The 19,511-nt window shown below is 42.8% G+C and overlaps 2 protein-coding genes across 4 annotated transcripts in view; one reads left to right on the forward strand and one right to left on the reverse strand.

Annotated features, from left to right (window-relative positions):
* The first annotated feature begins 2,339 nt into the window (after positions 1-2,339).
* On the forward strand, positions 2,340-19,425 carry LOC135091803 (H2.0-like homeobox protein). Of its 3 annotated transcripts, XM_063989773.1 has the most exons (4): positions 2,340-3,137; positions 11,097-11,342; positions 14,981-15,192; positions 18,549-19,425. In XM_063989773.1, exons 3-4 carry the CDS (start codon positions 15,124-15,126, stop codon positions 18,852-18,854), a joined length of 375 nt encoding a protein of 124 aa, XP_063845843.1. In that variant the 5' UTR covers positions 2,340-3,137; positions 11,097-11,342; positions 14,981-15,123; the 3' UTR covers positions 18,855-19,425. The 3 variants fall into 3 exon arrangements, with proteins under 3 accessions (XP_063845843.1, XP_063845846.1, XP_063845844.1); XM_063989776.1 differs by lacking the exons at positions 2,340-3,137; positions 11,097-11,342 and adding an exon at positions 13,389-14,140; XM_063989774.1 differs by lacking the exons at positions 2,340-3,137; positions 11,097-11,342 and adding an exon at positions 14,157-14,529.
* The window catches only part of LOC135091798 (F-box/WD repeat-containing protein 7-like), a 29,565-nt gene continuing 14,296 nt past the window's right edge, over positions 4,243-19,511 (reverse strand). The window contains exons 14-15 of the transcript XR_010262649.1: positions 17,921-18,134; positions 4,243-4,295 (exon numbers count right to left, since the gene is read on the reverse strand). The gene's annotated coding sequence lies outside the window, so the exon portion shown is untranslated. The remainder of the gene's footprint in view (positions 4,296-17,920; positions 18,135-19,511) is intronic.

A 19,511-nucleotide genomic window follows, 5' to 3' on the forward strand; every position in this document is an offset into this window, starting at 1 on the left:
GTCCTACTTAACATATTATTATTGTAACTAAAGTAACACAATTAGAATGATGAGAACAACAACAACACCTACTACTACTACTACTACTACTACTACTACTACTACTACTACCACCACCACCACCCACATACCCAGCCCAATAACCCCTTCGCAACCAGGCCCCCTTGTTAACCTCCCACCCCCGCCTCTTTCCTCCCCCAACAGAGAAATAATCACTATGAGCCCGTCCAGAATCACAGGTCGAGGTCAGGTCAGGTCAACTGGGTGTGACCTGAGGACATGTGACCCGCGCCAGCCACTTAGAGAGAAGGTGTGACTCGTGGTATCATGTCTCTCTCTCTCTCTCTCTCTCTCTCTCTCTCTCTCTCTCTCTCTCTCTCTCTCTCTCTCTCTCTCTCTCTCTCTGAAGAGGAGGAAGAGGAGGAGAAATGACAAACAAGGAGGAGAGAGGGAAGAAGGGAAGACAGAGAAAGAGGAAGGAAGATAAAAAGAAAAGAGGAAGACAACAAGTGATAATACTACCAAAAAAAAAAGAGATAAAGAGAAAGATAAAAGAAAGTAAGAATAAGAGAGAGAAAAAAAGATACGATGAAACGAAAAACAGAAGGAAGGAAGAAGGAAAGGAAAAGATCATGAAGGTAATAGCGAGAATATGATAAAGAAAGGAAGCGACGAAAGCGATAAAGAGATGATAATGAAGCTCTAATGGTGAGGGTAGAGAGAAGGTGTGAGAGAGAGAGAGAGAGAGAGAGAGAGAGAGAGAGAGAGAGAGAGAGAGAGAGAGAGAGAGAGAGAGAGAGAGAGAGAGAGTGAAAGAGTATATTCACAACAACGTTTAAATTGCCTGCCTTTTTATCGCTCTCTCTCTCTCTCTCTCTCTCTCTCTCTCTCTCTCTCTCTCTCTCTCTCTCTCTCTCTCTCTCTCTCTCTCATTCAGAATTTACCTATATTTTATTCAGAGAGAGAGAGAGAGAGAGAGAGAGAGAGAGAGAGAGAGAGAGAGAGAGAGAGAGAGAGAGAGAGAGAGAGAGAGAGAGAGAGCAAAGAACTCGTATACGAACATTGATAAACAAAGAAATTAAACAAAAATATACTCACGGAGGAAGAAAAAAGGAGGAGGAGGAGGAGGAGGAGGAGGAGGAGGAGGAGGAGGAGGAGGAGGAGGAGGAAGAGGAGGAGGAGGAGGGATAAGCAGGCCTATAATGAACTTGTGATGTTTGCGGACGATTTAGCAAAAAAGAGAGAGAGAGAGAGAGAGAGAGAGAGAGAGAGAGAGAGAGAGAGAGAGAGAGAGAGAGAGAGAGAGAGAGAGAGAGAGCACCATATTTTGAAACGCTTCTGCCCGCTAGTTGAAGTTACACGAATTTTCAAAGGTGTTTCTAAGGTTCTAGTGGCAGATTAACAACATTTCTACATTACTAGCAGGAGAAAGAACATAAGAACGAGGATTATCATCTCCATTGCCTTTGAAAATATTGGTAAGAGGACAAAGTGATTCAGAATAGAGGCGAAAAACACACTAACGAGGGAGAGGGACGGAGGGATGGAGGAAGGGAGGGAGGGATGGAGGAAGGAGGAAGGATCAAAGGGAAAGACGAGAGGCGATAATCCTGATGTCAACAAAGGTCAAGCGAGGTCACCAAACACACGAGGGAACACTGATACTACTGCTGGCCTGTCAACTCCTTCCCTCCCTTCCTCCTTTTCTCTCTCTCCCTTTCTCTTCTCTTCCTTTTCTCTCCCTTCCTTTTCTTTATTTCTTCCTTTAAGTTTTGTCTACTGTTTTACATTCTTAGAGAGAGAGAGAGAGAGAGAGAGAGAGAGAGAGAGAGAGAGAGAGAGAGAGAGAGAGAGAGAGAGAGAGAGAGAGAGAGAGAGAGAGAGAGAGAGAAACAGGTGCCCAAGAGTGCCACAGCAACCCTCACAGTGCCTAGTAAGGTGGCACTACTGGGAGCAACAAGACACGCCCCTTGGCACAGCCCACAACTTCTGCACCAATCACCGCCTCGCTCTGGCACGCTGGACCAATAGGAGGGCGGGAAAAGACTTAAACGGCTTGTATATATAGCCAGTCGTAGATTAGAAGTCCCTTCCTTGTTTGCTATTGGTTAATCGCCACTAAATAAGCCAGTGAAGTAAACTAACTTAATAAACGAGGCAAATTTAGACACGAGTGATATAAAGACGAGAATCTACATAAATTTACTCAAACTAACCTAAAGTGAAGGGTATGGCTCAGGTTACCAACGTTAGAGGGCTGATGGGGAAGAGTAAAGGGTGAAGGGCGGAGCTAAGGCGGGGCACAAGATAAGACAAGACCCTCGGGGCATCGCGGGCGCTTGGGTATTGCTCCGGTCAGTCAGTGCCTCACAAGTGTAGCGTGACGGGAGTGGTGGCGCCGTCCCAAGCCTGTGTTACTGTGTTGTGGTGCTGTGACGTGTCTGATGATGTTGTGACGTGTCTGTTGATGCTGTGACGCTGCTAAGGTGACGCTTCCACCATACAGGGACGGGTTAGTGAAGAGGAGAAGAGGAAACTGTGATTTTTTTTAAGTTTCAAGACAAGATTCGTGCGTCACGTTAACACACTCACGCACTCGCGCAAGAAAACACTGGAATTAACTGCAAAATCACGCACACGCACGCACGCACGCACGCACACGTAAGAACAATCACCGCAAACAACTGGAAAACCACAAACACATGCACGCCCACATCCACAAACACTGAACCAACTCCATAAACACACACACACACACACACACACACACACGCAAATGAAAAAATAAAAGGCAACAGAAAAACATTAAAAATCACGCCGGTTCTTCACGCCCACACCATGTTCCTCCCACGGGCGCTACCCTGGGAGATTGCCCCGCCCACACTCCCTCCCCTGGGCGGCCTGCTAACGATGCTGGAGGCTAAAGAGGGGATGAAACCGCCCTTTCTTCTCCCCGCCCCGCCCGCAGTGCCCCGAACCGCTGCCTGTGTTGTCCTGCCCCGCCCCCCAGCCCCACGCCCGCCCACGTCCGCAGCCCACGCCACGCCCACAATGCTAAGGCTTCTTCCTCCCCCCAGTTGCTACCCCGCCCCTTAAATTTGGCGTGGAAAGGTTGCTAGCAGCGGAACCAAGGAAAGGTAAGAGAGAGAGAGAGAGAAAGGGAGAGAGAGAGAGAGAGAGAGAGAGAGAGAGAGAGAGAGAGAGTGTGTGTGTGTGTGTGTTTTAGTTTAAGGATAAGTCTGAACTAAAACAATAATCGCTAAAATATTAATGAGTGGATGAAGAAAATATACAAAATATGAAAAAAAAATAAATAAATTGACCATTATTTTCATCTTAACTCGTCTTCTCTACCCGACTGTCTTCAGCCTATCGCTCATCACCGCTATGTTGCATCTCTTGCTATATTCTACCGCTATTTTCACGCTAACTGCTCTTCTGATCTTGCTAACTGCATGTCTCCCCTCCTCCCGCGGCCTCGGTGCACAAAACTTTCTTCTTTCTCTCACCCCTGTTCTGTCCATCTCTCTAATGCAAGAGTTAACCAGTATTCTCAATCATCCACCCCTTTCTCTGGTAAACTCTGGAACTCCCCACCTGCTTCTGTATTTCCTCCTTCCTATGACTTGAACTCTTTCGAGGTTTTAAGACAATTATTCTCTATTTCATTTTTCTATTTGGTGTCTCTTTGGAAATTGGCAATCGTGTTCCTTTTTGCTTCAATTTTGTGTTGCCCTTTGCCAGTGTTTACGTAAGAAAAAAAGGTATTTGGTATCTGGCCCAATTTCGTGCCATAAAATCAGGTTCTGTAGGTTTGATTTTTTGTATATGTGACATTGAGAAAAAAAATACAGGTAAATAAGAATAGATTAATACAAAAGTCCAGCATAAAATCAGTCGAAATCTTGAAATAAACAAACACGCAAAAAATAAATAAATAAATAAATAAAATAAATAAATAAATATAAATAATATAAACAAAACAAAAAAACATTAAAAAAAACACGCGAAACAAAATATGAACAAGAAAATTTAACACGAAAAAAAAAACGGAATAAAACCAAATCGCAAAAAAAAGAAAAAGAAAAAGAAAAAAAACACCACCTTTCACATTTTCCAAGCAATTTAAACACCAGCAGGTCAAAAAAAAAAAAAAAAAACATTCCCAGCTACTCTGCCTTCGTTTTCTTCAGCATCGCCTTTTGTAAAACACGGGACACTGAAAAATGAAAAGCACATTACCTTGTCTTCTCTGGCGCGTCCGGTGAGGTGTGTGCAGGCGTCCCTCCCTGAGCCTGGAACAGAAGTGGTAGTAGTAGTAGTAATAGTAGTAGTAGTAGCAGAGGTAGTAGTAGTAGTAGTAGTAGTGGTGGTGGTAGTATTGATACAGTGATAATAATAGTAGTGGTGGTGGTAGTATTGATAGTAGTAATAGTGATAATAGTAGTAGTTTTTATAATAGTTACAAGGAAGAAGGAAGAGAAGAATAACAAGAATAAGGAGAAGACATTAACTACTACTACTACTACTACTACTACTATCTTTTTTATCATTACCATCATAATAATTATTACTACCACTATTACAATCATTAACAAAAACAGTCAAGGTAGCAATTTCTGAATAATTTACGCAAAACAACAAAGAAATAAACAACACAACAAAATAAAAAAAAAGAAAAAATACAACAAAAAACGAAACAAAAGAATAAAGAAAAAAACGAGAATCAGAGAGAGAGAGAGAGAGAGAGAGAGAGAGAGAGAGAGAGAGAGAGAGAGAGAGAGAGAGAGAGAGATAAGAGTGCAGGTGTTGAGCCAGGGCGCCACACAGGTAACACTTGCACACCTGGCCCAGAAAGGTAAAGTTTGGGCCTCACGCCACCTCGAAGTCCATAACTCAAGGAAGGGGCGCCGAGGTGGTGGAGCGGGAGCCGATGTGTCTGTGTTTATCCGAGCGGTGTAAAGGGTAGGGAAGAAAGTGCCTCTCTCTCTCTCTCTCTCTCTCTCTCTCTCTCTCTCTCTCTCTCTCTCTCTCTCTCTCTCTCTCTCTGGGTGTGGGATTTGTTAGTTTGTTCGTTAGTTTGGTTTTTTTTTTTTTTTTTGATGCTTCTGTGTTTCGTCTTTTTTTTTTTTGTCTGTCTGTAAATTTGTCTATTTTTATTCGTGTCTGTTTTATCTGTCTGTCTGTCTGTCTGTCTGTCTGTCTATTTGTCGTGATTTTTTTCTTTTTTGTTCCATCCACCTCACCTCACCTCTCTCTCTCTCTCTCTCTCTCTCTCTCTCTCTCTCTCTCTCTCTCTCTCTCTCTCTCTCTCTCTCTCTCTCTCTCTCTCTCTCTCTCTCTCTCTCTTATATTTCACACTTCACATTATCACCTCTACATCATTTCATCTCCCTCCTTTTCCCTTCCCATCTCCTTCTCTTCCCTTTCCTCTCTCTCTTTCTCTCCATCTCCCTCTTTCCCTGTCCGACCGTCACTCACCCAGGTATCTCAGGGTAAACACACACCTGTCCACACACCTGACGGACTTCACTAATCAGAGTAATGTTGCAATTCACACCTTGTTATTTTACATTTCTTTACTTTGTGACTTGAAAAAAATTACCTGTTTTTTTCTTTCTTTTTAATCTGTCAATGTTTTCTTTCTCTCTCTTTCTCTTCTTTGTTTTTCTCTTCTTTTTTTCTTTTCTCAGTGGTGTTTTATCCCACAAGTGGTACAAAACTTGTTAAACTGTCACCGGAATCATAAAAACACCCTTGAAATCCCCAATAACTTCCAATAAACTTAAAGTAAGACTAAAATATTCAAGAACACGAAACTCTCTACCCGATTCTGCATTCCCTCATGTTTGTGACTTAAACTCATTCATTTTAAGACACTTTATAATATCTGAACTAGATTTCGGGGTTCCGTAAGGCCCTGCCACTTTTAATGGGCTTTTTTTTCCTTTAATTTTGTTACCCCTTAGCTAGATTCCATCCACTTCAAGGGTTTAATTCTAATGAGCCTTTCTTTTCCCCTTAATTTAGTTGCCCTTTGTCAGATCACCTCCTCTAAATGGTCTGGCAGTTCTAATGGTCTTTTTTTTTTCTTAAATGTGTTATTCTTGGCCAGATTCCTTCATTTTAAAGGACTGGCAATTCAAGCAGTCCTTTTCTACAATTCTAATGGAACTTATCTCCCTTTCTTCTGCTGCCCTTGCCCAGAGACTCTTCTAGGTTAGGTTAGGTTAGGTTAGGTTAGTTTAGGTTAGGTTAGGTTAGGTTAGGTTAGGTTAGTTTAGTTTAGGTTAGGTTAGTTTAGTTTAGTTTAGTTTAGGTTAGGTTAGGTTAGGTTAGGTTAGGTTAGGTTAGGATAGGTTAGGTTAGGTTAGGTTAGGTTAGGATAGGTTAGGTTAGGTTAGGTTAGTTTAGGTTAGGTTAGGTTAGGTTAGTTTAGGTTAGGTTAGGTTAGGCTTAGGTTAGGTTAGGTTAGGTTAGGTTAGGTTAGTTTAGTTTAGGTTAGGTTAGGTTAGGTTAGGTTAGGTTAGGTTAGGTTAGGTTAGGTTAGGTTAGGATAGGTTAGGTTAGTTTAGGTTAGGTTAGGTTAGGTTAGGTTAGGTTAGGTTAGTTTAGGTTAGGTTAGGTTAGGTTAGTTTAGTTTAGGTTAGGTTAGGTTAGGTTAGGTTAGGTTAGGTTAGGTTAGGCTTAGGTTAGGTTAGGTTAGTTTAGGTTAGGTTAGGTTAGGTTAGGTTAGGATAGGTCAGGTTAGGTTAGTTTAGGTTAGGTTAGGTTAGGTTAGTTTAGGTTAGGTTAGGTTAGGTTAGGTTAGGTTAGCTTAGGTTAGTTTAGGTTAGGTTAGGTTAGGTTAGGTTAGTTTAGTTTAGGTTAGGTTAGGTTAGGTTAGGTTAGGATAGGTTAGGTTAGGTTAGTTTAGGTTAGGTTAGGTTAGGTTAGGTTAGCTTAGGTTAGTTTAGGTTAGGTTAGGTTAGGTTAGTTTAGTTTAGATTAGATTAGGTTAGGTTAGGTTAGGTTAGGATAGGTTAGCTTAGGTTAGTTTAGGTTAGGTTAGGTTAGGTTAGGTTAGGTTAGGTTAGGTTAGGTTAGTAAGTACAATGGAACCTAAGTAAAAGTACACACGTAATATAACAAGCACTACAATCATACCATTACGCAAAAGTACCACGTGTTTCATAATATAACAAGTACCACGATGCAAACTATGTAAACGACCCCAGATAGGTTAAGCTTATCCCAATGACAATACGCAGCCCTTCATTTATCTAACATAGGCCACGACCACTGACAATTAAACGTATCTCGAGTAATCAGTGACGGACATGGGTAGTAATCGGAACAAACCCGCCAGACACTCATGCAAACAGTACTGTCCTTATAACACCAAAGACTCGTGGTGATAAAGGAGTGTACATCAAGGCTACAACAACAACAGCTGTCTCTAATGGGCGGGTGGAGAGAGGGGGTCGAAATGTAATGAGTGTAGATGAAGGGGTTATCAGGGCAGCCATCAGACGCCTCCACAACAAGCCTCTAGCTCCCCTCGCCGCCCCGATAGTTAGTTTATCGACGCCAAAGACAGGAAAAGACATAATAGCAATGATACATACTACAAGGTGGATTACTTGATAAAATACTGATGAAAAATACAAAATGCTGCATAATATCGTGTCCAATACAAGATAAACATAGGAAACCCCAAGTAATATACACCAAAAAAAATAAAATAAATAGATAAATAGATAAATAAATAATACTAAACCTTACATACTCCAAAATGAATAATACACAAGAAATACAAGAAAAAACACACAAAATACTGCAAAATATGGTGTCCAGTGCAATATACAAAGTCAATACAGAGTGAAGCAGCGAATATTTTAATCGTTCTGGTGTATATATTATTAATCTTGGTTATCGCTCGCTTCTCTGTGCCACTGTTGTGTGAGGCGTGGGCGCTCCGGGGGAAAATGACAGGGTAATGTCGATTTATCTCTCTCTCTCTCTCTCTCTCTCTCTCTCTCTCTCTCTCTCTCTCTCTCTCTCTCTCTCTCTCTCTCTCTCTCTCAAGAACTAGAACATAAAAAAAGTCAAAGGAACAACAAGAAAGGAAAAAATTGAAAGGAAAGAAAAATGGAGAAGGAGGAAGAAGAGGAGGAGGACAGAGAAAAAAGAAAAAAATAAAAAAAATAAAAGAAAAAAATGGAAAAAGGAGGAAGAAGAAGAGGAGGAGGATAGAGAAAAAAAAAGTTAAGATAGAAAAAGATGGAAGGAGGGAAAGTTAATTGTAATTTCTCTCATCCCCCTCTCTCTCTCTCTCTCTCTCTCTCTCTCTCTCTCTCTCTCTCTCTCTCTCTCTCTGGATTATTTACTAATTAGCACCTCAACAGACACTCGCCAGACAAACCGGCGTGCCACGGGAGAGAACCAATACAGTGCCAACCCACAGACACTACCAGGCACTTCCAGGCACTTCCAGGCACTCTCAGATACTCCCAGACATTCCCAGGCACCCCCAGACACTCCCAAGCGCTCCCAGGCACTCCCAGGCACTCCCAGACACTCCCAAGCGCTCCTAGGCACTCCCAGGTTCCCTCCAAGCCATTCTTCAGTCCTCAACTCGATCATCTTATAATTTTTTTTTCCTTTCGTAATCTTGATCTTTTCTTTCTGGTTCATTATTGTTTCGTCTTTCCTCTTGTGTGTGTGTGTGTGTGTGTGTGTGTGTGTGTGTGTGTGTGTTTCAACTTTCTCTCTTCTCTCTCTCTCTCTCTCTCTCTCTCTCTCTCTCTCTCTCTCTCTCTCTCTCTCTCTCTCTCTCTCTCTCTCTGTCCAAAAAAAAGATACTTTTTCCTCATTCACGAAGTCGAGAGAGAGAGAGAGAGAGAGAGAGAGAGAGAGAGAGAGAGATGCCGCGCCCGCCGATGAGGGAAGAGTTTACGAAGAGGGAAGGAGGAGGAGGGAAAAAAGGCGCTAATGGAGGTACAACATAATGAAACGTGGGAATAAACAGGATGTGACTAAGCCTTGCAAAATTTCACATCTCCTTTTGGGGAAGATTCTGATTATTAGTGACGAGAATTGACTTTTTCATCACCTCCGTCGTTAGAGAAGAGAGGAGGCCAGAGAGGGAAAAGAAGAGAGAGAGAGAGAGAGAGAGAGAGAAAGAAAGGGATGGAAGGTTAGAGGGAAGAAAAGAGAGGAAAGAAAGAGTGTAAGGTTATGCAAAAACAAGAAAATTATGGAAGAAAAGAGAGAAATGAAGAAGAATAGGAAGGAGAGGACAGAGGGACAGACGGAAAGAAAGAAATGGAGAGGGAAGAAAAAGGAAGAGAAAGTAAGTATAAGAAGGAAGAGACGGGAGGACAGGGAAGAAAAGAGAGGTAGATAAAGAAGGGTAAAGCAAACGAAAAGAGAGGAGGGAGGAAAGAAGAGAAAGAAAAGGAGAAATGAAGAATAAGAACAAAACAAGAGAAGGAGAAAGGGAAGGAGGGAGAAAAGAAGAAAAGAGAGAGAGAGAAACTGGTAGAAGGAAAGAGAGAGAGAGAGAGGGAAGAAAAGGAATGGAACAAGGTAAGAGAAGAGAAGAAGGAAAAGAGGAAAGGTGAGAGAGGAGAAGAAAAAAAGAAGATATGAAAAAAAACAGAAGAGGAAAAAAAGATAAAATGAAAAGGAAATCGAAAAACTGAACAGAGAGAGAGAGAGAGAGAGAGAGAGAGAGAGAGAGAAAGCCCCTCCCGCCTGGTCCCGCTGGAAGCCTAAAATGTCTTGTTTGTTTGACTTCGGTGAGATTGAAAAGCGTGATGCTCGTTTGTTTTCGAGGCTCCCTGACACCCTGCTCCTGTCAGCGGCTTGACCTCCCCCTCCCCTGCTCCCCCCTGACGTGACATGACCCCTGACCCTCCCCTCTTTCCCCTCTTTCCCTCTTTCCTTCCACTTTTCTTCTTTTTTTTTTCTTTCTTCGCTTCTCTTTCTACTTCGATTCGTCTTTCGTTATGTGTTCTCTCTCTCTCTCTCTCTCTCTCTCTCTCTCTCTCTCTCTCTCTGAAGCTCCGGAACCGCCATTGTTGTTCCTGGTTCATTAGCGGGTTTCGAAGCCACAAACAGTAACAATTTAGGCTTAGGTAAATATTCGTGTAGGCTCTTTAAACGGGCAGGCCTAGAGAGAGAGAGAGAGAGAGATTAAAAATTCCCCTCTCTCTCTCTCTCTCTCTCTCTCTCTCTCTCTCTCTCTCTCTCTCTCTCTCTCTCTCTCTCTCTCTCTCTCTCTCTTATCTCACTTCTGTCATCGATTGTATATAATGATAATGATGATGATAATGATGGAGCTGGGAGAAGTGTTGTTGTTAGTGGTGGTGGTGGTGGTGGTGGTGGTGGTGGGGGAGGGGGGAAGGCAGCCAAACACCACCCATCATCACCTTTCTCTTGGTTCTGGTCTAACTCATGAGGGGAGGGTGATGAGTGAAGAAGGAAGGGAGGCTGGAGAGAGGGGGAGAAAGAGAGAGAGAGAGAGAGAGAGAGAGAGAGAGAGAGAGAGAGAGAGAGAGGGAGAGGGAGGGAGGGAAAGGGGAAAGGAATGGAGGAGACGTGGGAGCAAAGGAGCGTGTGTGTGGAGAGAGAGAGAGAGAGAGAGAGAGAGAGAGAGAGAGAGAGAGAGAGAGAGAGAGAGAGAGAGTTTTTGTTGCACGTCCTAATCATTTAGCAATAAGCGAGGGGCAATCTTCTCTCATCACTAATCAATTAATTTGAATCTTGTGATGAGGAGAAGCGTAACACAGAAGCTGGCGGGGACTGACGACTGACAAGAGAGAGAGAGAGAGAGAGAGAGAGAGAGAGAGAGAGAGAGAGAGAGAGAGGGGGGGGGTTGAATAATAGCTAAAACAGTAATTTTCTCTTCTTATTAGTGATATAGAGAGAGAGAGAGAGAGAGAGAGAGAGAGAGAGAGAGAGAGAGAGAGAGAGAGAGAGAGAGAGAGAGAGAGAGAGAGATTAAACTAGATCATAACCAAAACTATCCCTTATCATTATTATTATTATTATTATCATCATCATCACCGCTATTATTAGCATCACTATCATCATCATTTTCTCTCCCACAGACACACAGCCATCACCACCCCACCACCACCACCAGCACCACCTCCAGCCACCCCCGTCCCCCTCCAGCCGCCTGCAGCCCTCCCCTACCACCCCCACCTCCCCGCCTCCCTGCAGCAGCGCCTCCCTCCCGTGCCTCGCCTCCTGTGTGTGTGACGCCCCCGGGGGAAAATGCCCTTCGGAACCTGCATTCTATTACGCCCCTCTCTATGCTACCCACCCCGCCCACCTACTTCCTTACCCCGCCCGTGAGTATTGAAGGTTATAGTAGTAGTAGTAGTAGTAGTAGTAGTAGTAGTAGTAGTAGTAGTAGTAGTAGTAGTAGTTGTTGTTGTTGTTGTTGTTGTTGTTGTTGTTGTTGTTGTTGTTGTTGTAGTTTAATGTTAAGCTAAAAATAATAGAAATTTATAATTATCGGAATATTTTTTTACATTTTTCTTTCTTGCATTCTATTTGTTATCTTTTTAAGTTACATATTAAAGCTATATTTGCCTGTATCTATCCAACTATCTATCTATCTATCTATCCATCCATTTATCTATCTATTTATCTATCCTCATTCACCACTTACTCACCCAGTCTATATTTATCATCCAACCTCCTCCTCCTCCATCTCCCTCCTTCACCTCCTCCTCCTCCTCCTCCTCCTCTTCCTCCTTCACCAGCTGGGTCCGGCCACCACCCGTGCCATAAAATTTGGGGGGTCCCTCAGAAGGGCGCCCTCCTGCTATTTACGAGGAAGAGGAAGAGGAAGAGGAGATGAAGGAGGAGGAGGAGGAGGAGGAGGAGGAGAAGGAGGAGGAGAAAGAGGAGGAGAAGGAGGAGGAGGAGATAAAAATGTTGAACTATTGTACTTAGTAAGGATGTGTGAAGCAGTCTCCTCTCTCCTCTCTCTCTCTCTCTCTCTCTCTCTCTCTCTCTCTCTCTCTCTCTCTCTCTCTCTCTCTCTCTCTCTCTCTCTCTCTGAACAAATAAAGCAAAGAGGAAAGGGAGAAAGAAATAATGAAGTGTTAGAAAGATAAGACGATTAGCAAAGAAGAGAGAGAGAGAGAAAAAGAGAGAGAGAAAAGAACGAAAGAGGAAAGAAGACAAATATGACGAGAAACAGAACAAACACAAGGAGAAACGAGAAGAAACATAACAGAAACGAAAGCAGAAGAGAGAGAGAGAGAGAGAGAGAGAGATAGAGAGACAGAGAGAGAGAGAGAGAGAGAGAGAAAGGAAGCTCTTCTCGTAATGTTTAATGTTGTTTTCCTCACGTCAAACACTCGCCTGCTGGAGAAGGTCGCCTTTGGACAAATAAGCTATAGAAACCATTACCAGTAGAGTGTGGACGCCCTTCCTCCCTTAGCTGTTCCTCCTCCTCCTCCTCTTCCTCTTCTTCCCTTTACTGCTACTGTTTCATATACCTTCCGTTATCTTTCTTACCCGTTTTCTTTTCTTTTTGTTTCTCCTTTTTCTTCTTCTTCTCTTTCTCCTTCTTTTATTGCTACTGTTTCATTTCCCTTCTTCACTATTGTCATCTGTTTTTCTTTCCATTTGTTAGTTTTTGTTCCTTCTTCGCTTTCTCTTTCTTCTTCTCTTCCTCCTCCTCCTCCTCCTCCTCCTCCTCGTGTGTTTTTCTTCTGTTGCCTTCTTCATTGTCTCCCTTTCGTTCTTTTGTCCTTCCTGTTGTTTATCTCTGTTCCTCCTCCTTCTCTTCCTCCTTCTCCTTCTTTCCTGTTTCTTTTATGCTTCCTCTTTCATTGTCTTTCTTTCTCTTTCTTTCTCGTCATCGTTTATAGCTTTACCGAGGTCCCAGAGAGAGAGAGAGAGAGAGAGAGAGAGAGAGAGAGAGAGAGAGAGAGAGAGAGAGAGAAAGAGAGAGAAAGAGTGTGTGTGTGTGTGTGTGTGACCAGATGGGTGATGACTTAAGTTCCCTCTTAACGCCTTCCTTTCTCTCTAAGTAGTTTGAACGTCAACAGTTAGGAAGGAAATAAATCGAGTCTCATGCAACAAAGAAAACAAACTTGAATGTTGAATGGGATGGGTACGCCGAGTCTCTCTCTCTCTCTCTCTCTCTCTCTCTCTCTCTCTCTCTCTCTCTCTCTCTCTCTCTCTCTCTCTCATGGGTGGGTGGTCAAAATGTAACGTTACGAAGACTGACAGAGAGAGAGAGAGAGAGAGAGAGAGAGAGAGAGAGAGAGAGAGAGCACAGATCACTCCGCACGTGTCTTCCCTTCGGTAAAATCTTCACTATACCACCATGTATACATTTCCCGCCCACATCACTATAGACAAGTTAACACGAAGCAGGAGGAGGAGGAAGAAGAAGAAGAAGAAGAAAGAACACCCACTATCTCTCATCCACCTCTCCTCCACCATCTCTTCCCCGCTACATCTCACCCACCACCTCTCTCACACACCACCACCCGCCCTCCCGTCCCTCCCCTGTGCAGCGCGGGGCCACAGGGGCGAATGTCGTGTCCCTGGCAGCGGGTTGCGTGGGGGTAGCCTGGCAGCGTGTTTACGGTGACGGGCTGGTGGGTCTGCACGCGGAGCACTGTGATTGGGGAAGAACAAACAGTTTACGCGCTTCTGTCGGCATTTTGACTCATTCTCGTTTGTTTATAAGCTCATCCCCGCTGGCTTTCGTTAATTTGGTCTTTTCTCTGCCTTTCGTTCACGCCTGAGGCAAAGCGGGAAGGCAGGGCGGACTAAAAGGAGAGGAGCGTGTGAAGGGAAGTGGCGACTTGAGTTGAAACAATGTTTGGCGCGGCTCTCCAGGCCAGGGCGGCATTCATTCACTTTTATTAGGCTATAGCGTTTCATCATTCAACGTGATTATAGGCACATGATCCGAGGCAGCAAACACGCGGCGCCAACACCACCAGGGGCAGAATTATCGCTAAAACTGTTGACAGGCGCTCACCAGCTGCCACCTCCATGCCTGCTGGTGGGGCTGGCGGGGCGCTGGTGGCTGGCTGGTTATACAAGGGCACCCCGCTCCCTTCCTCTCTCTCCTGCCTGCAACTCCATACTTTCAAGACTCTCTAGTTAAAGTGACGTGGGTTTTTAAGGGTGTTTTTATGATTCTAGTGATAGATTAACAAGATTTCTACATTATTAACAGGAGAAAAACGCGTGAGAACCTGGCTAATCATCTCTGTGGCCTTTGAAAATTGTAGTAGTGAGAGAGCGAAGCGTTTCTGAATATGGGGTCTCTCTCTCACACTCTCTCTGTCTCTCTTTGCCTCCCTCTCTTGCCTCCACGCATACACACACACCTCCTCACCTACTTACTTGCCTTTTTGGGGCGACGAGTGCATCAGGAACCCACACAGGATTCTAAACATGACAAGAATGTGTTATGGGTTGTTCGGTGCGAGGGAACAGTGGGGCAAGGTTGTCTCCCGCTAAACAAGGCACTAAGGGTCTAGACAGATTAAAGACTGGGTTAGTATGAATATTTATAGTGTGGAAGTCATTGTTCGTATGTTTGCAAGTCTTTTTTTATATATATAATTTCATGGAAGGTTTCTAAACTTCACTCTTTTCATAACCTACTTCGCTACCTTTACTTTTTGCTTGTCTTTTTTTTTTTTTTCTATAATTCCACGTAAGGTCGATTAACTTGACATATCTACATGATCTGTGCCACTTATATATTTGGTTCCATTGTTTACTTCTTTTGCCTAAACTTCAATAATCTCAGTTTTTCCTTGCGTCGGAATTGAGGAAGAAATTGAAAGATTACGTAACATTATACTTTATCTATGATTTCATTTACTTTATTACTCAAACACATAACTTTAATCATTCTTACAAGACACCGAAAGTTTTGAGAACACGCTCATTCAACTAAACTCGCTTCACAGTCTCACTATTTCACTGCTCTTCTTCCCAGTGTACGGAGGCGGCGGAGGCGGGCACCGTGGAGAGGTGGTGGGCGCGGGGGCAGCAGCGGGCTCCCACGGGCGGCGCAAGAGGACCTGGACGCGGGCGGTGTTCAGTAACCTGCAGCGGAAGGGCCTCGAGAAGCGGTTCCAGATGCAGAAGTACATCACCAAGCCGGACAGACGACAGCTGGCGGCCACCCTGGGACTCACCGACGCGCAGGTGGGTGCCATTGCTTATGTATGTGTGAGGGGAAGCGAGGAGACGTACGGTGAGGCTCAAATACCGTTACTTATACCCCTGCTTCATGTATCGGGTGAGGGGAGGACAACCACGAATAAAACACGAATTTTTTTACTAATATCTCTTTGTTTTAGCGCATGGAATGTCTGTAGCGTGTAGCAATTGATGTACTGAAGAGGGTGAAAGACGTACAAATGAAACACATGCTCTTTTTTTTTTCTTTTTCTCTCCCTCTCTCTTTTAGCGCATGAAACATACCGTGTAACATTGACATACTTAAGTGTGGTGAGGTGAGACGAGGCATGAATGAGGCACACATACACATATTACTCCTTATTCATACGTTTTTATTCTCGTCTATCTAGAGCGTGTAGCAATTGGTAATATTAACTCAGCCACGTATTATTCTTGGGTGCGCAAACTCTACGGGCACAACACGCATGGTTCCATGAGCTTGCATTGCCACAAGTCATATTACTCGTTTTCTATCGCATTCACCTGTTGATGGTACAGTACGTGCTTCTCTGGGTGACTCAACCATTTAGCTTAGTGGAAGTTAAACTACAGGCAGATTTTGAACTGCTACATGATCATCCTTGCTGTCCAGTTCTATCTTATCTTAGGCAATGTAATGTTTCGCTTTTATGATTATCAGTATGTTCCTATAATTTGAAAAGACGGGTATCTGAAACTTTGCAAAATAGTGGAGTTTAATTTTTTGGGTCAGTTCTCCGTTGCAAAGATGATGTTTCGCTTTTTTTATAATTATCAGTATGTTCCTATAATTTGAAAAGACGGGTATCTGAAACTTTGCAAAATATGTGGAGTTTGATTTCTAGTCAGTTCACGGTTGCAAAAGATGATAACAATTGCATCTCAGGTCTATCTTATTCATCTTAGGCATTGCTTCGCTTTTATAATCATCAATACTCTCCTAACATTAAAAAAATAAATAAATAAAAATTACCTGAAACTGTTCGCCTTTTCAAATTGGCAAGAAATTACAGTTAGTTCATATTACAGATTATACTTAGTTTATATTACGAAGATAACAGGAATTTCAACATCAGGTTAAGTCAAGTATAAAGTTTCGCTCTTAGAAATGTCCCACGAAACCAACACACGCAAACAACTCATATACAACGCAATCTGTATCATCTTAGCGCTATATACAGCTGGACGATGCATCAACACACAGCGGGCGTGCAGCGTGGTAGGCAGTGACATTAGGACGGATGCAACAACAATAAGACAGTGTTCGGATACTGTTCGGATTCCCAAGTGTTTCGTAACCAGTATGGGAAAGACTAAGGAACCACTCCGACCTTAGCCTTGTGTAAATAAACTTGCTATCTGAAACTGCGCCCTCCTTCCTTATCCTGGGCTTGTATTCTGACACTTCTTTCATCGCTATGTTGAAATGGTGTTCTTTATCAGTGTTCTGAAGCGGAGTCTCATCAGGAACGCCAGAGAAATTAGTAGTTAGGTTCCCGTGATGTTTATTTCCATTAGCGATGCGCAGCTCGTGTTAAATTATTACTAGAATCATGAAAGCACCCTCGAGGACTCGCAGTAATTTCCACTACGTGTTGATTCCTATTAATGTTGTCCAATTCGCGTTAATCTATCACTGGAATCATGAAATTTCTATCAAAGCCTGTTAAAGGTGCAGAATCTTTTTTTTAAACTATGCCATAATCAAAACACCCTTGAGAACCCCAGTAACTTCCACTACAGCGGTTATTATAAGTCGAGACGAAGAAGCAGAAATGACTGAGAATGCCAGAGATATTTGTCATTTTGCTTTTCTCCCGACTACCACAATATCATAAAGCCATCACTGGAATCATGAAAGCACCCTTGAGAACCCCAATAACTGCCAGTAGTGATGTTATAACCAGTGAAGATAGAAACGCACCAATGATGAAGAATACGAAACCTCCCTTGAGAACACCAACAACTTCTACTAGTGCTGCTATGCCCAGTGGTGACAGAAACGCAGCAATTATGAAGAATACGAAACCTCCCTTGACAACCCCAATAATTTCCACTAAAGCTGTTAAAAGAGATCGCGATAAAGACGCACGTTTAAGAACACAAATATTTACCACTTACTCCTCCCGCCCAGCACAGCGCAAGCCAACATTCGCCTCCCCCACCAAGTCTTGTGTCCCCGTTAAGTGTCTCGAGCCATGAAACATTAACGACACTAACAACTGCTCTAACAACAAACCCGGGACAGCCACGCGTGCCAAACTATTGCACATACTGAAATACATAGACCACCTGTCGTCTGTATATTCATAAGTCTGTCTAATATTAAACTTTCTCGTCTCCACTGAAGCCATCATGCACTGACTACTAAGCCTTGTATTATGAAACGCTTTGCTCTCTTATAAGTATGTTAAAATGCACCAGAGATGATTGGCCAGGATTCTTACAAGTATTTCTCAGTTGATAATGTAAAAATCTTGTTAATTTGGCTCTAGAACCATAAAAAAATACATTTCAAAACCTGTGTAACTTTATCTAGAACCTTTTGAGAGAAGGGGAGATGCGGCGCAGGAGAGAGAGAGAGAGAGAGAGAGAGAGAGAGAGAGAGAGAGAGAGAGAGAGAGAGAGAGTCATAACTTCCACATCCCAGAACTTTCTTCCTTAACCCTCTACAAAAATCAAACAAAATCAAGAAAAACGAGACAACATTTACCTTCGTTCTTCAATTCGAATCCCCGCTGTTCGTCCCGCCACTCCTTCAATTCACCACGTTCCAGAGTGCACGTGAGGAGGACGAGCAGAATGTGATAATTGCTCCCATTGACTCTCTGGGTCACGTAACGGAATGCTGAGAGGTGATTGGTGGCTGTAAGGTTTCACTTGGTTCGAGCTGGTTCGTATAGTGCAGAATGACTCCCTTGTGAACCCTGAAGGTGAAGTAACGCTTTGGTTGAAACAAGGGCGGAAATATTGATTTGGAAGTTGAAATAACTGTGAATCACGGCTTCAATCCCTCTTTCTCTCTGTAGCAGGAATGGAGTGCAATGAACACATGATTGATTAAAGACGATTGTAAAAAAAAATGTAGAGAAATTTTGAGTATGCGCACTGATCTGTATGAGGAACGTAGCCGTGAGAACGTGATCAACATAATCTGAAACCTCTAGAAACTGAACTGTGCAAGACGCTTCAAAATACAGTCCCTAGAAAAAAAAAAAAAAAAAGAAAGATGAGCTTTGAAGTATTAATAGTAATAGATAGACAGATAGATAGATAAATCAATAGATATAGATATTATGTATTTCCTAGTCTACTTTGTAATGAGAACTCTTCGCTTGCAGGTCAAAGTTTGGTTCCAGAACAGAAGGATGAAATGGCGCCACTCTGAACTCAAGAAACGAGAGCAACAGCAGCAGCAGCAGTTACAGCAGACCCAGCAACAGCAGCAGCAGCAGACACAGCAGAAGGAACCAGCACAGGAAGACCAGCAGACGGACAGCCAGATGGAGGATGAGGAAGACGAGGAAGAGGAGGAGGAGGAGGGAGGAATGGAGTGTTCAGAGGGACAAGAGAGAAATGGAGTTTTATTACAAAGAGATGAGCGGAAGATGGATCCAAGTGAAGATTTAGTGACAAAGAACACATAAGAAATTAAATGCGCTAAACTTTCCCTTGAATCCAAAGAAAATAAGGGAAAAAATATATTGCACTATGTTGTTTTATTACCGAGAGATGAGAGGGCCGTGAATTGAAGTAAATTAAGAAGACTTGAGAAACAAAATAAGTTAAACTTGCCCTTGAATCCAAAGACAATAAGGAAAAATGTGTATTATAACTTGAACCTAGCTAGTTGTATATTTAAGCATTCTTACTTGGAATTGTACAAATCAAACTCAAATCAAACTGTTTTCTTGTTACGTCAAAGTGTCAAAATATCAGACTTTCATTATTCATCACTAAAAAAATATTCAGGTAATTTCAAGGGTATCAATAATGATTTTCTTTTCTAATTAAACAAACCCTGAGTACAATCCAATCCTATATTTTTTTTTCTTTGGAATTTTAACATTTTCAGTAACTATTATAAAGTATGAGTGTGAATGTTCTTTATACACAAATAAGACGTGCCTGCCATAAGTTATATTCCTCTGTATGTACTGTATATAATGTTAGATGACAACACAATGTACTGACGATTATACAACTTTCCCAGTCCAACAGAACACATTTGGTTAACCCCTTTTGACTCTTCGCTGGGAACTGACATCTCTGAAGGCATTTTCTTATATAAATTGTGTTCTTTG

This window comes from Scylla paramamosain, chromosome 38, assembly GCF_035594125.1.
Source record: "Scylla paramamosain isolate STU-SP2022 chromosome 38, ASM3559412v1, whole genome shotgun sequence".
Lineage (NCBI taxonomy): Eukaryota > Metazoa > Arthropoda > Malacostraca > Decapoda > Portunidae > Scylla > Scylla paramamosain.